This window comes from Schistocerca nitens, chromosome 6, assembly GCF_023898315.1.
Source record: "Schistocerca nitens isolate TAMUIC-IGC-003100 chromosome 6, iqSchNite1.1, whole genome shotgun sequence".
Taxonomy (NCBI): domain Eukaryota; kingdom Metazoa; phylum Arthropoda; class Insecta; order Orthoptera; family Acrididae; genus Schistocerca; species Schistocerca nitens.
In genome coordinates this window covers 112,321,195-112,339,676 of record NC_064619.1, presented here as the reverse complement: position 1 = coordinate 112,339,676, position 18,482 = coordinate 112,321,195, and the positions used below count along the sequence as shown (strand labels likewise).

The 18,482-nt window shown below is 40.9% G+C and overlaps 1 protein-coding gene across 1 annotated transcript in view; it reads left to right on the top strand.

Moving 5' to 3' along the window:
- The window catches only part of LOC126263249 (trichohyalin-like), a 191,515-nt gene that overhangs the window by 72,035 nt on the left and 100,998 nt on the right, over positions 1-18,482 (top strand). Inside the window, exon 2 of the mRNA XM_049960333.1 lies at positions 16,384-16,495. Within this exon, the coding sequence (XP_049816290.1) occupies positions 16,384-16,495 (112 nt within the window). The remainder of the gene's footprint in view (positions 1-16,383; positions 16,496-18,482) is intronic.

The following is an 18,482-nucleotide window of genomic DNA, read 5'->3' as shown; positions in this document are numbered from 1 at the left end:
GTGTAAAGTCTGTAATATCCTACTAATTCGTGTTAAAATAAGCCCAATTGTCTCACAGAAACTTAATGCTTTATTAAGATAGACTGCCGTCGTGATGTTTCTGTATTAAGCTGACTTTAGTTTGTATTAGTACAGTGAATATTTTAATTGCATTTTCCATTAGTTTACTAAACGCAACAGTAATTATCAAAGAGAAATTAATTAGCAGCAGAATTTTCTTTCACGATATCTAAAACGATATGACAATGCTAAAGTTGTTTACAAATTCTACGCCTGTAGAAACCTACTTGTTCTAACGATGTCAATAAACAAGAGTAGTTTTAAAAGTATTTTCGTCTAGAAATGAATTGCCTTGACGGTTGATCGATCTAGAGTGGGAAAGGTAAAATTTTACAAATATATGACGAGAGGGACAAGTGCTTGAGAGAGGACTTCCCTATCAATACAAATGTGCCTGAGAGACGACTTTCCTATCAATCTCCTGGATAGTTTTGTTTCTCAAATCAACATAGTGCGTTATCATGCAGTAGCACAGGTGATGTAGTTTTGTTGCTCGATTTTCTTACACTGTGACCGAAAGGTGTCTCAGTTGTTGGCAACAAATTCCAGCTGTGTTGCACACACCCTGGGGGCAGAATTCGTAGCCCAAAACACACTTTTGGATTTATCAGATGTAAAATAATATGTTCACGCAACTCTCTCCTCGAGTTTACGTCTTTTGGTGGGGCTCAGCCTTTCATTTCTTCTTAGGAAGTTAACGATAAAGGCATCATAACACGTCACCAGTAACAGTACTGCATAGGAATGCTCGATGAGTGACCTGATGACGTTCAATAATAGTTACTCTGTTGATTTTTGTTGTTTCGAATTAGAGCATGCAGTACTCCTACACCAGACTTCTCAACATTGCCTGTTGAATGCAAATTCAAGTGGTTCATAATTATTTTAGTAAATTCACTCGATATTTTTATGTCCTTTAAATTACATTTGCTACATGATTCGCATTGAAGACGTAGGAAATGTATGTTATTTGGTCCGGGAAGCACGTTCCAACAGAAACTGATGCTTACATTGACATTTATGTTGCGAATTGCTACAGTTGTTTCATAGCTAACAAGGGAACCTTCCCATCGCACCCTCCTCAGATTTAGTTATAAGTTGACACAGTGGATAGGCCTTGAAAACTGAACACAGATCATTCGAAAAACAGGAAGAAGTTGTGTGGACCTATGAAAAAAATATTCAAACCAAACAAACTGAGTAGTCCGTGTGCATGATAAGCAACATCAAGGATAGCTTGAGCACGGGAGCGCAGTGGTCGCGTGGTTAGCGTGAGGAGCTGCAGAACGAGAGGTCGTTGGTTTAAGTCTTCCCTCGGGTTAGTTGTTTGATTTTTTTTATTTTCAGACAATCATCACCACACGTACTGTTATTCAACAAATGTAGGAAGTAATCATACAAATGTTCGACAATCGTTCGATCCCTTAAGGAACTTTCCGATGCCTTACAGTTCGGAAAATATTCATTGACATTGTTATTGGAGTCACGAGCTATATTTGCTGGATTCATATTGCCCACGCAATGCATCGCACGTATTTAATGCACTCTCGTCCAAAGTAGCGAACAGTTAACTGCCAGCCAGGGAGCCTCATTAGCAGGAATACTCTCTCTTCCGTGCGCTATAGTCGACTGACGTCATGTCTTTCGATGTTTTTTAGGTGTAGCGTCATCATACTACGGCGCGGTTACCTCGCATCGGACGGACGGACGGACAGATAATAATTGTCTGAAAATAAAAATTAAACTTTTCACTCCTGGGAAAATTTGACGGAAGGACCTCTCGTTCCGCAGCTGCGTGCGCTAACCACGGGATCACGGCGCTCCTGAGCTCACCCTATCCTTGATGTTGCCTATCTTGCGCATGGACTACTCAGTTTGTATATTTTGCTTATTTTTTTCATACTTCCACACAACTTCTTCCTGTTTTCTCGATTGATCTGTGTTCAGTTTTTCAAGGCCTATCCCCTGTATCAACTTATAACTAAATCTGAGGGCGGTGCGATGGGGATGTTCCCTTGTTAGTGGTATTGTGTGTTGGTGGCGTTGCCAGTTTACATACTGTGCATGTAACTCACAATAAATGCGTTGGATTCCTCCTGTGATCAGTTTACTTGAAAAACGTTTGTTGTCATCGTAATTTGTGTAACTGTCTCTCCGACTTCCAATTTGACAATTTGTGGAAAAATTGTTTACCTTCTTAGTCCTAGTTTCAAACATTGTCTGATAGAAAATGTAGGCATGAAGGAGTCTGTAAAAGCAATTAATCGCTATTATAGCAAACTTTTGAATCCACTGGACACTTGAATTCTATATATTGATTCTGAGAGTTTTGTTATTTCTCTTGTTATTTACTGTCCCAAAGTCATCCGTGAGAATAAAATTAAAGGCAGTTGGATTAGGTTCCTGATCTATAAACTGTGATTTAATATTCTGCGCTGCTAAATAAATTTTGAAGGTTGTATTCTTTACGTAAAACAGAGTATCGATGTCAGTCCTAGGATTGACGATAAACTTCAGAAATACAATTACGGAAAAGTGACATATCGATTACGGCTACTCACCATCAACAATAGTTGTTACCCATTGTTTAGTATTTGCTATTTTACCGTCGTTACCCTTTAGAGGCCAACCTGATCATTCCACAGTGCCATTTTTACTTGCTTCTTAATATGTCCTATAACTACAGATTTGTTGAAAATATGAACTGTTAAATACGCTATTCTACAAATTAAAAACTTCCAGTTATTCTTCATATCTTGAAACTTACTACCGTTGACTTTCACTGAAGGAAAGATACGTAATAATAATATGAAATCAAAGATTAGAATGTCGAAGCATAGTGTGAATGGTTAAAATGAAATGAACTAAAAATCATCTTCTTGTCTAAAACACTTTACTCTTCCAGAGAACTTCGGTACCTCTCAAAATTTTTTCAGCTCTGATGTTTAGCCACATGTGGAAAAATAGCGGGTCTCATGATGCAGCACTGTTTAGCCGTCACAAAATAAAGCCTCAAAAATCAGTAAATAAAACTATTCTTGTACAGTTGCTCCGAATCGCATAGACCAACCGCCCTTTGCTGCGACAACTACTCAAAGTCTATTGGGTATTTGATTTTGTTCTGCTTTTTCGGGCCTCCTTACCTCTCCTTCTAGCCCAACCTTTGTTCTGCAATTACGTCTTCATCGGGGAGCTTCTCCTCAACATTTTTATTTTGTGCTGAACTGTTTTGTACCCTTCTTGCATACACACGTGTGTCACGTATTTTATAGAGACTGAATGAATATATAAGGTGAGTATTTCTTCTCTTATCAAATTAAATATTACATATCTTGCTGTGAATTAATTTGTTTGTCCCCATTCCACTTATTGCGTTTCCTTGAAATTATATAAAACATAAGTCTGTAAAAAAAAAATCGCGTATAGCCTCCTTTGGCTTCCACAACAGATGGAAGTCTGTTGGGCATTGAGCCCACAACTCGAGCCACAGAACTAGGAGATTCAAGTAACTCATTCCAAGCTTCATGAATTTGCTGATTTGTCGTGCGTTGACAAATGGGTGGTTCTCACTGAAACGGCGTATCTGCTGATCCTGAGCTTGCGTTGTTTTGCGGCGACGGCCATGAGGCCTCCCATTCAAGTTACCACTCTCTTCCTTTCGTCTGATCCACCTGGCTACCGTCGACTTGTGAAGACCCATAGTTCTCGCTATGTCGGCATTTGAAGATCCCTCTGCATGGAGTATTATAGCGCCCTTGTCTGCCTCAGCCAGATGGGCCATTTAGCGTTGACTGAATGATTCGTCGCGGTTAATATTAGCTGCGGAAACAGCGCTGGCAGGAAACAGACTGCCTCCTCCAAGATGGCAGCCGCAACGCAGTGGCCAAGTATGTGTAACACGGAAATCGATGGCATAAAAGACAGATCGCAAGCCCGTGCCCGTGTCATTACATAGTGGAGCAACTTAAAATCTCTAATTTTTCTCAGAAGTGACTGGTCCACTCTTGTCATGTCTTATCCTGATAAATATTACATGAAATGAAATGTTTACGTTTTGCATATGCGGCAGGCCTGAGGCAAGAAACATTTCTGAAATATCTGAGGCAACCTGAAGAACACTTCGTGAATATTATCTGTAGAAGGTTGCCTTATAAGAAGGAAAACGTGTTTATCCCCGCTCGCCGTGTTTCCAGGTGGCGCAGTTTACTCGGAGGCGTACATAATTCTCGCCGGGCGTAAGAAGCGACTCGACGAGCGAGGGGAACTCGCCAAATGTCATAGGCTGATTGTCCCGAAACTTTTCTCAGTGAAGGAGAGGACAAAATAAGCGAACATGTGTTTCGGCTTATCTGCAGACACTCGACCGTTTCCGAGAAAACTACGGTCAAAGTTATCAACGCGCTGTTGCTCTAGTGTAGATACCTTCTGCAGCCGAGAACGCAATTGAAGCTGTGGCTACCGTCGTTCCTTCTTAACACTGATTCCCGTGTTCGATACCATATTGGGTTTTTTAATTATTTTATTTTCCTGCCTCTCTATCAGAATTATCTACGAATGTTTTTTTCTAAGTTATGTTGAAATAATGTTGTCGTTATTCGCCAATTAACTTTATGTGTAATTAATGAATTAAAAAGTAATAAACGAATGAGACAAGCTGATCTAACATCATCTGGGCTGCCTCATGTATCGTTATAACCAAATATTTTATAAATGTTAATCTACATTCAGATCCGATGATGGCACCTTTAGTGTGTTGAAACCGGTTATCCAGTAAACAATATTTAAGCGATCTTGGCTTCTGAATTATTTCTACAACAGAGTGATCGCCCCACTACGCACTGTGTGTTCCCTTTTTAACTTATTTCTTTACACAGTAAATTAACTGACGAATAACGACAACAGTGTTTCAACATAAATTGGAATAAACATTCGTAGATAATTCAGAGAGTGAGGGGAAAAAAAAGGAAAAACCGGGTTTCGAACTCGCAGCGCCAAGTTCAGAAATCGCTATGGTAGCCGCAGAGCCACCACTCCAGTTGAATGCTTACCCGCTAAGAGGTGTCTACACTATAGTAACAGCGCATTGAAAACTTTGACCGTCGTTTTCTCAGAAGCGGTAGAGTGTAAGCAGATAAGCCGAGACACGTGTTCGCTTATTTTGTCCCCGCTTTCACTGAGCGAAGTTTCAGCAAGATCGGGGTATTTCCTCGGGAACACAGGAAGAAACCATAGTAATAATGTAACTCAAGGCTCGCAAGAAAAGATTTAAGTGGTCCTTTTTCCCGCACACTGTTAATGAGTGGGACGGTAGAGAAATAACCCTAACCTTCTGCTAGGCACGTAAGTCCGGATTGCCAAGAAATCCTGTTGATGTAGTCATGTAGATGTAACGACGAAATTATGTTTTAATTACGACATGTGACTTTCATTTGATTTAAACATCGAAGTTGTTTGCTGTTTCAAAATGGTTCAAATGCCTCTGAGCACTATGGGACTCAACTGCTGTGGTCATAAGTCCCCTAGAACTTAGAACTACTTAAACCTAACTAACCTAAGGACATCACACACATCCATGCCCCAGGCAGGATTCGAACCAGCGACCGTAGCAGTCGCACGGTTCCGGACTGCGCGCCTAGAACCGCGAGACCACCGCGGCCGGCTCGTTTGTTGTTTATTTACTTTTTGTTCAATAGTTTCAGGCATATACAAACACCTAGGCGCGTTAAATTGATATTGAAATAAAGTGTCATGCGTGGACCAATAACAATAAATTCCCACCTACTTGTTATAGTACTGCAGTATCTGCCAGCGTCTTCAGAAGTGGATATCGCATACGAAGTTCCTAGGGTGTTTGTAATGGATATTGCAGACGACTTCGACAAAGTTTGAATGTAGCTTCGTAAAAGTTCCGTGAGCAAACGATCTGAGTTGCTGGAGAATACAGTTTATCCTCACTAGACAGTATATATTATCATTATACATGAGGTGAGTAGGGTTTCGCCGCGTTGCGGTGGCCGAGCTGTTCCAGGCGCTTCAGTGACGAACCGCACGGCTGCTTCAGTCGCAGGTTGGAATTCTACCTCGGGCATAGATGTCTGTGATGCCCTTAGGCTAGCTAGGTTTAAGTAGTTCTAGGTCTAGGGGCTGATGACCTAAGCAGTTAGGTCGCATAGTTCTTGAAGCCATTTTTTGACCTTTCGCGTAAATTTTCTTTACATAAACCGTCGTATCTTTTGATTGCGTTGACATAGAAGCTCACTTTTTTACACCAGCAAGGGACCGGTTACAGCAAGAAGTGCGATACATTTCCGCTTATTATGTCCACCCGTTCTGGAGGTAAACGGGTTTTAAGGGTTGGGTAGACCGATAGACGGTCAAGAAAGTGAGACTAGTAGGGTTCCGTTTTTACCGGTTTAGGTGACGAAATCCTAACAACGAAAACACTGAAGATGAGGGCCGCATAAATAACACCCGCTACTCTTTATTCGAAATGTTCTAGTTGCTGTCGATACATAAGCATATTAGTCGTAGCTACGTTTTCGATCCAAATCACGTTTACAGGAATGCAAATAGAATGTATTTGCCTATACACGTGGTAATTCACATCCCAGTATTAATGCCACCGCGTTTTAGAAGTACGAACATTCTCATTGCTAGCTAGCTTAAGAAACACTTCTGCTAATGAACGTTTTCTGGCTGTGGCGAGTCTAGTGGAGAATTCGAAACAATGCAGAATACGTTTGGCAGCTATGTAGCCGTTTATTTCCTGGGGTGGTGCAGAATTATCCTACAAAATTTACTCTCTAATAACAGTAATTTGTTATTTCGATAAACATCCCGAATGATTGTCACATAAGCGGTGACATAAAGGAAGAAAATTCATGTTTTTGAGTCCAGAAAGCTCTATGCAACAGAAACTGCAGATTTTCATTTCGAAATTGCCTGCTTGTTCATGTCTGGGGTAATAATAGAGGGCTGTTTGCCTAGGTTGTCTGCTAGCATAGTGATAGGAAGGTCTGGTTTGTTTTCGGTTCTAATCTCTATGGAGGCAGGTAGAATATCAGTAAAGCAATTTTAAGAAATTCTCGCGCACCCAATACGTTTTATCGCTACCTTTATTCTGTACTGGCGCCCTGTGCATGTCAATATGACACTCTTGTAGAATTTCATACATGTTACTGCCTACTTTTTCCGCTTCTGTCAATAATGGAATTGACTTAAGCGTGGCACTGAATGATTTTTAACTGAATTTCGTTATGAATCTTCACGCATTGCTAAATTTGCACACTTTCATGGTAGGTCAGCAACGGTAATCCAGTATGACTGGTCTGAACGTTGACACAGACCGTTTCGCGGCCGAATGCGGATAATATTTTGCTACTTCGTAACGATCTGGGGTTCTTTGTCTTACTGAAACAGTTAAGTCATCTCGATAAGTTGAAATTCATTTTTATTTGTCCAGTTCATACCAATTAGCGTTTGTTCTTTCAGTTCTGTCTTATATTTACGTGTTGTATTTAACACACTAATCAGCATTAATATAGTCTTACAAATTATGGAATACAGTCTAAAAAAGTTCAGATAGTTTGTCAATTTCACGCCTGCGCATAGTATGTTGGTAGCACTTCGTCGCCTTGCCTGTTATGCTGTGTAGCAGACTTTAAAGCCGTGCGGATCAGCATAACGAAAAGGCGAGGGGTCTCGCTCGTTTTGTCCACGACTGTACATACTGACGAAACTAAAATGAACTCTAACATCGAAATTAAGCCCTTCCGGACACATGTCCACATAATATCTTTTCTTTATTTGTGTGTGAGGAATGTTTCCTGAAAGTTTGGCTGTACCTTTTTGTAACACCATGTATAGGCATATACTTAGCATGTACATACACCAGTGTGTTGACTGTTTTTCTTCTGTGTTTTACAGTCTTCCCACAGATGCGTCACATGTTTCACTACTACCTGATGTTTTCTGCATTATCTTAACTGCATCCCTAAGTGGAATATGTCTGTCAGTATCGACTTGCCATTTTGTGTCAACACAGCCACACTTTAACATCAAACCTGATGCCCATGGGAAAATAAGCACTTATGGCTTGTTCTTGCCAAATGTACTGGAAGTACTACCGAACCTAAAAACATTCGACTTGTAATAGCTATAATTATTAAGAGTGATGTAATGTTCAGTACACTGTCCTCAACCATCAATAGAAATACCTGCTCATAGATAGCTGAAAATAGCCTATGGCCGAAATTGAACAACTGCATTTGAAATAAAGAGAATGGCTGATGAAGGCATTAAGAAATAATCAAAAAAATGATGGCCGCTGCAGACCCCATCTCAAAGAAAATTATAGAAAAATCTGCACTAATACCTGCAACACGGTACATAGAAACAATCTGAGAAGCTTGTAGGATTATTGCAGGGTATGTCGCGCTAAGAGATAATTGTTAAGAAAAAAATTCGAAACATGGCGCCGTTTCTGAGTTAACTGGCATGGAAGGTAGCCAGTCAGGTCAGTGCACACGCGAATGAAGCGGCCTGCCAGAGACGGCGTCGCCAAACCTGTTCTTCTATTCGTTCCCTACAACTGAACAAGATAGCGATAGCAAAATAGGACAGGGGACGGTATTAAGGACCGAAACCGAGCCAATGGCTGGGCAGTCAAGTGTTGTCATCTACGCTGTGAGAACTACTGACATTAATTGAATCTGCGGGGCACTTGAAGGCTCTTGAAGTTGTGTGCGCAATGGCCTGTTTGACTAACTTCAGTGCTAATTAACTCGGAAACGGCACAACGTATCGAATCTTTTCCTTAAGAATTATTTCTCAGCACAATATTATGCTGCAACATCCTTATGAGCTTTTGAGGCTTTTTCTGGCCACCCTGTATAGGAGTGTCACAAAGCCCTTGCAGCAAACGTATAGGGGTGATCGATGGCAAAATTGGGAACGACTTTTATTAGAGAAAAAATGTTCGCTGTCGACACTTCCCGGCGATACTAGGCGTCTTTTATAATCAGTTACGCCCATGACATGCGGCAAGGCGTAGGCACTCTGCAGCAATGGTAAGCAATATTTGTTACCAACAATCCAGTCATCTACTATGGGTGACAGGGGATAGGCACAGCTTATAAAATACCTTTGTCTGCTTGGAGACACCAATTCTTAAGGTTTTACTGTTGAAAATAACTTTATGAATTACTTGGGTCGTCGGTATGCAAATGTAGCCCACCTCGTTAGTAGATCCTACAAGTTAGATGAAATCTCGTCGTTTTATGGCTGACGAATTGAATAAACCGACACCTATCGTCAACAGGAAGTGCCAGCGGGCATCTTTTCTCTAACCAAAGTTGTTTCCATCACGTGATCTATCATGCAAAGACTTCGAAGCACAATTTATATTATAACCGATACGTTGCTGAAAGAATGATCTGAAAGTTGCAACAAATTTCAACTCATTTTGTAGACATACAGTGTAGAAGAATGGTGTTACATAAAAAGGAACAATTGTAACTATGACCTGTACTTTATATTTACTGTTACATGTCGTAGATTTATAAGTGACATATACAGTGTGACATCACGTATACTTCTTTAGATAATGTACTAAAAGAATTTTTAAACACAGAATATGTTTAGTTCTATGGTTATCCCATTTATGAAAATTAGTATTTTTAAGCATAACATATATTCCGTAAAGTTTCATGTAACTAATAAAAAAATTTGTAAAGAAATTAATAACAGCCTAGCAACTACTATAGTACTAACTACAGTGTAATTATATTTTTGTTCTTTGCAATGCACTGCGTTATATAGCAATTTCCACTGCAAACAACACTAGATCCAGTTCAATGGTACTAATGTGAAAGATCACTTCCGTCTGATATGAGAAAACTACATGATTTATTTTGAACTGACCTTAATCCTAAAAAGATGTGGGTGGTACATTAGACTATTTTAAAAAAATACTTCCTTGAAAATCTTGATCGACAAAAAGCTGCCCCTTAGAAGAGATAAATTTGCCAAAAAAAAAAAAAAAGCGCCCGTTTCGGTATCTGGAACAGTTCATGAAATGAAAGGTGTGTGCCTCTACAGCAGTGAAGAAGCCTGTAATGCGCATTAACCAAAACGTACACTACACAACACAGAGTAATGCAACAAACCTCAGATGAATCACTGTACAGCGATGTGTTTGCCGCCGCTACGGGGACAGCGCAGCGTAGCTATGTTGTTCCGCTCTAACATTCCATTCAGTGAGGCCGTGTACGAGGTGTATACTGGCAAGCTTTTCCTCAGTAAATCTATACACACACCTGTGTGAGTCTGTTTGATCACAACTAACCCTGCCGCAAAAACAAACCCTGGGCAGAACCAAACAGTACTGAATACAAGCCTCAAGCCAAAGAGCAAAGTGATTACTAGTGATGTGAAAAGTAGGTACGTGGGCGAATGGAAACAAGATACACAGCCCACACCGTTGACATTTGCGCCGTTGTGCACTTTTTTCAGGGAAATGCAGATACAAAGCAAATTTTCACAAGAAACCAAACGAAATGCTATAACTCTGAATCGAGCTTCCGGAGGCCGTAAGTCCCGTATAGCAAAATACGTAGAAAGTAATCCTGATCAGCCTTAGAAAGTTTGTTCGATGGAGTTCTGGTTTCACCCTGTAACCACTTTGTAGTAACGGTAATTAGAATTTTTAGATAGAAAGAAGATAGAAAGAAAGACTTTAACAAACTATATAAAGCAATGCTTCACATTTTTCGCAGTGTCCTAAGCTTTAGTCTCAGTAACAGCGGATAACAAATTTGTCATAAGCGTCAGTCTCTAAATGTGACCAGAAAACTAACATAATAATGTTACGTACCTGTGGAAACTGAACGGTTCCTGACGAACAAGGGATGTTTGAAACGTTACTAATAAAAATAGTAACAAAATACAAGTGTTTTTTGGCTTGTAGTGACATGGTAAAACTCCATTTTTAGTTTGTATTTAAATCAAGGGCATCCTTCATACTGATGAGAACAATTAACTGTGGGAAGGCATGGCTCAACAGGTCATCTCTTGAACTTGAATTTGCGTATGTTAAGCAGTTACATTATAATGAAGCATAGTGACTTCAATTAGCGGGACTGGTCATTTAATTTTATCGTTAAATACACAGGAATGTGTAGCTAATCAAACGCGGAATTCCAATAGTACCTGTGATATTGGCGGTTTATTGAAATGGAATATTGTCAGCATAGTTGTCGTATTTACAGTGGTACGATAACTGCAACTGATTTCCGTGATGCTGCGTACTCAATCTCATTTTAACATTAACTGTTACGGAAAATTTTCACTAGGAAAACAACGCTAATTCCCACTTCACTCTTAGTCCTCACGCTTGTGCTCTCTGGCGTTACATGCTTTCCCTATTAGTCATAATTAGAGAAAACTTCCTGCGTAATTTCTTAAGCAAACTCTAAATCGTATCAGAAGAGTTGGAGAATAATAAACGACTCACGATATTCCTAAATAAGATAAAAATGAGTTAACTACATTTTATTATTTCATATGCAATTGTGATTTGGGCCTTATGATGCAAGTGAATTCCCTGAAAATGACGAAATATTCTATTTTGTTTTACTGTCGTGTTATCAAGGAAGAACGTGAGTTGATTAATACTGTGCATTCAGGACATTAGCACTTCTTCTTGCCATATTTCGGCTTTGAAGCTTCCAGCCATCTTCAAGGCAATGCGGCGATTGAGTTCCGAGCTCCAAGCATGTCTTCTTATTGACTGATATGCTAAAACCACCGTCACAGCAGCACAATAGCGGCAGTCGAAGACTTCTGCAACAAAGATGGAAATGTTGCAAGCGCAGAGTCTAAACAATCATGGAGTAGCTGCAGAACCACAGAACTTATCAGTTAGAATGTTAAGCACTGAAATTGGAGAGTGGTCGACTTACCTGTTTTTCTTATCAGCCTGCTGCAAATACCCCCAATATTACATCAGTCCTCCACTTTAGGTATCTTTTCTTATTTTATGTTACGTTTTAATGAAACGTCATAGCTAAAGGTTTTGTGTTTATTTTCGGCAATATTTTACGTTTTTCTAGGAGAAACTTTTACAGTTTAGTAGGCTGTCGTAACAGTTGTGTGAAGATATTTCAGAAATAGTGCCAAAGACGAAAACATTGAGTGCTCAAACCAAATTGTATCGTCATCGTTCGAAGGTGCTTCTGATCGAGTGCACGAGATCCACAAGCCTGAAATGGGCACACTCAAAGTGTCCAAGATATGACAACACAGACTATCCCAAGTTTATTTATTGGCGGAAATGTAACACGAAGTAATGAACATTTGGAGGTAGTAGACGTTATAAGAAAGACGTGTATGTAGTGAAATTTATCTGTGTATAAAAAATCAACAATCGGCTTTATGGAAGATTTTCAGAATATTTTTCAGTGATTTACATACCATCCGTGCAAGGAAGTTGAAGACAACATTGGACTAGAAACAGTTCACCCAGGAATAAACAGGCTGAACGAGAATCCCACCGACAAAATTTAGGAAGCTTTTTAGGAATACTTCATGAGCATTTTACTTAACAGATCCCCAGATATCCACTGGCTTGCTACAGGGTGATTGCATTTGAGTTCTTACGCCTGTCTATCTCTGCAGCTGTACTGCACTGGAAATATCTACATAAAACTGCAAATGTTGATAGAATGCGCTGTGTGCCTTGTTTGGAAAAAAAGAACCGCTTGTTCCATTCAGTTATGGTATTTACTGTTGACAGTGCTACTTCTCACTTCACTTTTAGTCCTCACGCTTGCATTCAGTACTGCTCGGTCCCACTTTAGATTTATTTTTCTGCCACTGTTAATTGTACGCTAATAATAATACAGATAGGACATGACAGGAAAGTATCAGAAATAAGTGGTAGTCGAATGCAAAAATAAGTCTAATTTGATTTTTTTTTATTCGCTTATGACCTTGGACACTATGTTCTGGTGGCAACTCAGGAAACGTACTTTTTGGCTCAGAAACGTGCAGTTCCAGTAATACAGCATGTGGCATAATTTCGCGAACGTCCTGTCGAACCCTCTTAAGGAGTCTGGAAATTCTGACACTGGCTTCCAAATATACATTTTCTTTAAGGTTGTTTGTTGTTAACACTATGAGTTTATTCTCAAAAAGTAGTAGCGTTCACTCAGTTGACACTAGGCAGAAATCAGAGCTGCATTTAGATCGTAGTTTCTTGACTCTTGTGCAGAAAAGTGAGCAGAATACTGCTTCGTCCATTTTCAATGAGCTGGCACAATATTTATAAAGTTATAGGAACAATACACGCAGTTTCAAGTCTGAAGTGAAGAACTTCTTCGAGGCCCAGTCTTGCTATACCGTTGGGGAAAGTCTAAAGTAAAGAACTTCCTCATAGCGCGCTCTTGCTATTCTGTTGGGGAGTTCCCAGAAAACAAAGTACTTGTAGCGGTATAGTGTTGATACTAGCATGTACTCCGCAGCTTGTCGCTTTATACGACACATAGAAATTTTATTTCATTAATTATTAGCGCCGGCCGCTGTGGCCGAGCGATTCTAGGTGCTTCAGTCCGGAACCGCGCTGCTGCTACGGTCGCAGGTTCGAATCCTGCCTCCGGCATGGATGTGTGTGATGTCCTTAGGTTAGTTAGGTTTAAATAATTCTAAGTCTAGGGGACTGATGACCTCAAATGTTAATTCCCATAGTGCTTAGAACCATTTGAATTATTATCTTTTATGATATTAATTTCATGACCATCGAGATTCGCTTGTTAATCTGGCTCTACGGAACTAGATGTGTAAAATCGAATGTAAAATATGAAATATAATAGTACGTAATAGTATGGGGAGACTTACTCATGAAGCGTTGACAGATATGCACCTCGTGTTCGCGTTCATTTAATGTAATGGAAAAGCGGCCCAACGATGCTATGTTGAGTTGCTGCTGCAAAGACGCCAACAACATCATAGTACTCATGCAGCTGAGTGTTGCTGCATTTTTAGTTTTAGTGATAAAATAATAAAGGGTTTTTCATTGCTGTAAAGGTTAGTCATCCGCAAATGAGAAGTCATTTAAACCTGGGCATGCAGTGTGGGAGTGGAAATAAGAGTGTAGTCATCCGAGTATTGGGATGATGGGAAAGTTGGGAAGAGCAAACAGTGGGCAGGGTGTGAAAGAGTAAGTGGAGGTGGGAGTGGAGTACAGGCGGGAGTAGATGATTGTGGATTGATGCATCTAGAAAGAGCGCACCGACGGCAGAGAGAAACAGGCGATGAAAGTGTGGTGACTGGCTCATGGGGGCGAAGAGTGACAGCAGAGATTGTAGACTGACAGTCACTGGCGATGACCAGCGGCTAGGGTGAAGACTGTCAACAACGGCGATGACTGGCAGCGTGAGCTTGCAGCTAGGACTGGCAGAAAAGGCGATGGTGGCCAGGGCGGCCTGGAGGCAGTGGTGATGACGTAGACGGCGAAAACTGGAAACTTTTCCATGCCGAGATTCCAGTAGTAAGAGCAGCACAGGCAGGTTGTTATTCCAGAGGGGAAGAGGGGTTCTGCCCTTCCACCCAACATCGCACAGGTAGCTCTAAGTATTTACAGCGGCATTAAATCGTACAGGGTGAACATTAATAAAAACAGACAATCGGCAGGGACGGATTCCTGACTGGAAATGGAGGAAAAAATGGTCTTATGACTTCAGAGAATTGATGGTGTCAGTTGACCCTGAACGTAAATAAATGTAACATATTACGCATTCATAGGAAAAGAAATCCACTACCGTACAGCTACACTATTGATGATAAACAGCTGGAGACAGCGTCTGCCGTAAAATATCTAGGCGTAACTATCCAGAGCTACCTTAAGTGGAATGACCACATTAAACAGATGGTAGGAAAAACAGACACAAGACTCAGATTCGTCGGAAGAATCTGAAGGAAATGTAACTTATCCACAGAAGAAGTGGCTTATAAGGCGCTTGTTCGCCCGGTTCTTTAGTATTGTTCATCTATCTGGAATCCCTATCAGATAGGACTAATAGAAGAGATAGAGAAGATCCAACAAACAACAAAAAGCGGTGCGTTTCGTCGCGGGATCGTTTAGCTGGCGAGAGAGCGTTACGGAGATGCTAAAAAAAATGAACTGGAAACATTACAAGAGAGACGTTGTGCATCACGGAGAGATTTACTACTGAAATTTCGGGACAGCACTTTTCAGGAGGGGTCACACAACATATTACTTCCCCCCCCCCCCCCCCCCCCCCCAAACATACATCTCTCGTATTGACCACAAGGAGAAAATTCGAGAAATTAGAGCCAAAACAGAGGATTACCGATAATCATTCTTTCCACACACTATTCGCGAGTGGAACAGGTTTGGAGGAATCTAATAATGGTACCAAAAGTACCCTCCGCCACACACCATTAGGTTGCTTGTGGAGCATGATATAGATGTGTCCGAAAATGAATGGTGTGCGTGCAACGACAGCAAACTGTACCAGAACACAGCACGGAGCAAGCGTCGCATCCACGTCACAGATGTTCAAAGTGCTCTCCATGGGATGCAATACATGCGTTCATACGTGGCACTGGATTGCCACACTCTTTCACTACGTTGGCCGATCACTTGCGTGAAGCTTGTACTAGGGTTCGTCTCAAAATCCTGTAGAATCTGGTCCTAAAAATCTGGCGTGCGCACAGCCCGCCACCTACCTCCATGTTCGTCTGTCTGAAACGACCCATGATCACACAAACACCCAAAAAGGGCTTGAAATGTTGTATGATTTGGTTGGTGTCTATCAGGATACAGTACAGAAAGAATTCTGGATGTATACTAAAAAACCTGTAGCTTTACCTGGTTTACTGTCTCGTAAAGCCATTGAAATATCTTCAGGAGTGACTGGGAAATGGCTCTGAGCACTATGGGACTTAACATCTGAGGTCATCAGTCCCCTAGAACTTAGAACTACTTAAATCTAACTAACTTAAGGACATCACACACATCCATGCCCGAGGCAGGATTCGAACCTGCGACCGTAGCGGCCGCGCGGTTCCGGACTGAAACACCTAGATCCGCTCGGCCACAGAATTCGGCAGTGACTGGGAAAGAGTGTGTGGTAAGATGTGAACATTCTGTCATCATTGTTCCCTATTCTCGCTTCACTTGAGTGGGAAATCCACAGACAAATAAGTAGACTATAATTGGGTCTTTATGATCTTTTACCGTTGACACTGTAGCAGTTATGCAGCAATTTTGAGCAGCTAGTGATGTAGTTCCCTTTTTGACAGGTTGCGTGACATGCTGCAAAAGGAGGACTCGGCGCTGACGGCAGAGTGTGTGGACCGCATGCTGCGAGCTGACGGGGACAAGCTGGAGCAGATGCGCGCCCGGGTCGCCCAGGTTTGGCTCTGTGTGTTTACAGTCCGCTCTTTGCAAAGGAGGCGTGAGGTGCCACACGTTTGTATCAGTCACCTGGTTGAGGACATGGGGCCGCAAGAAAGTCGAACCCTGAGGCAGTTCATGAATGTCGAACTGTATGGCAAATTAACTGAATCTGATACTTTCAGTTATCTCTTGACTGGGTGGATCTACCGTAAGATGATGGTTTGGACTAGAATCGTTTGGATGTAGTTAATTGAAAGCGGGACCAATGGTAACACATTATTAACTGGCGGAAATTTGCACAATACAGTTGGAAGGTACAGGCCTTAGAAAAATACTACGTGCAGTGGGTATGAAGAATAGGTCGACTGCTGTGACGGCAGTTGAAGGAAAAGGAACACGTAGGATTACTTCACATTTCATTTTAGCCTCAAGAATACGAAACACCTTTCATATCTTCAGGCGGTACGCAACAGTCTATTTTGTTCTACTTTATTTCTGTACGATCGCATAGGCCGAATTCGTATTTCATTCCAGCCTCAAGACTACATAGCACCGTACATACATTTAGAGTGTACACCACCGTTTACTTAGTTTTATTTAATTTTGTTACTATTACCTCTCCGTGTTCATGACACATGATTGTACAACAATCAGCATGTTTTTTGGTTGATAGAAACACAAATACCTTAATCGACGCATTTAGAGAAGTTCCCTAGTGCTGCTGTAAAAACGCTATTTCACTACAAAAATATAAAACATAATTACAGTGTTCTTTAACGCCTGACGCTAGATTAAATTACTGTTGAATGGCCAGTAATTGTGGTCTGCTCAGACTTCTGCAGAGTTCTTCGGGCATATTTAATTCAATATTCAGATCCCTACAAAAAATTTCTACTTGCCTGCAGCAAGCACAATAGCTTGTTGTGTAAAAGAGGTAGTATTTCATGGGATGTGAACAAATATTCTCGATTTTACGTCCCGCTGTAGTCACATCTATTATATACAATGCAATAGTAGTTTCATCTCTAGCGTACTGCAGTGTTTCCAGAGAACGTACTTAGCTTCCGCTGATGGGCTCTGTTTTAAGAACTCTTTCTCTCTATGGCCTGCAAAATTCCGTCGAATATCTAGTGATTTGATGCCGGTAAAAGGTACATTTTCAGCACTGTGTCAATTTTGAACGGTTATTTAAAGTGCACGAATATTGGCCGACCACGCCCACCTTGACATTTTATTAGCCGTATTATATATTCTATAGGAGTAGGTTTAATAATGAATAAAAAAATAGGAGGGCGGGTTAGCTACTACAAACAGCATAGTGAACGCATTATTGTGGCCAAGATAGACACAAAGCCCAGTAGTACAAGTTTATATGCCAACTAGCTCTGCAGATGATGAAGAAATAGATGAAATGTATGACGAGATAAAAGAAATTATTCAGGTAGTGAAGGGAGACGAAAATTTAATAGTCATGGGTGACTGGAATTCATCAGTAGGAAAAGGGAGAGAAGGAAACATAGTAGGTGAATATGGATTGGGGGGAAGGAATGAAAGAGGAAGCCGCCTTGTAGAATTTTGCACAGAGCATAACTTAATCATAGCTAACACTTGGTTCAAGAATCATGAAAGGAGGCTGTATACGTGGAAGAAGCCTGGAGATACTGACAGGTTTCAGATAGATTATATAATGGTAAGACAGAGATTTAGGAACCAGGTTTTAAATTGTAAGACATTTCCTGGGGCAGATGTGGATTCTGACCACAATCTATTGGTTATGAACTGCAGATTGAAACTGAAGAAACTGCAAAAAGGTGGGAATTTAAGGAGATGGGACCTGGATAAACTGAAAGAACCAGAGGTTGTAGAGAGTTTCAGGGAGAGCATAAGGGAACAATTGACAGGAATGGGGGAAAGAAATACAGTAGAAGAAGAATGGGTAGCTCTGAGGGATGAAGTGGTGAAGGCAGCAGACGATCAAGTAGGTAAAAAGACGAGGGCTAAT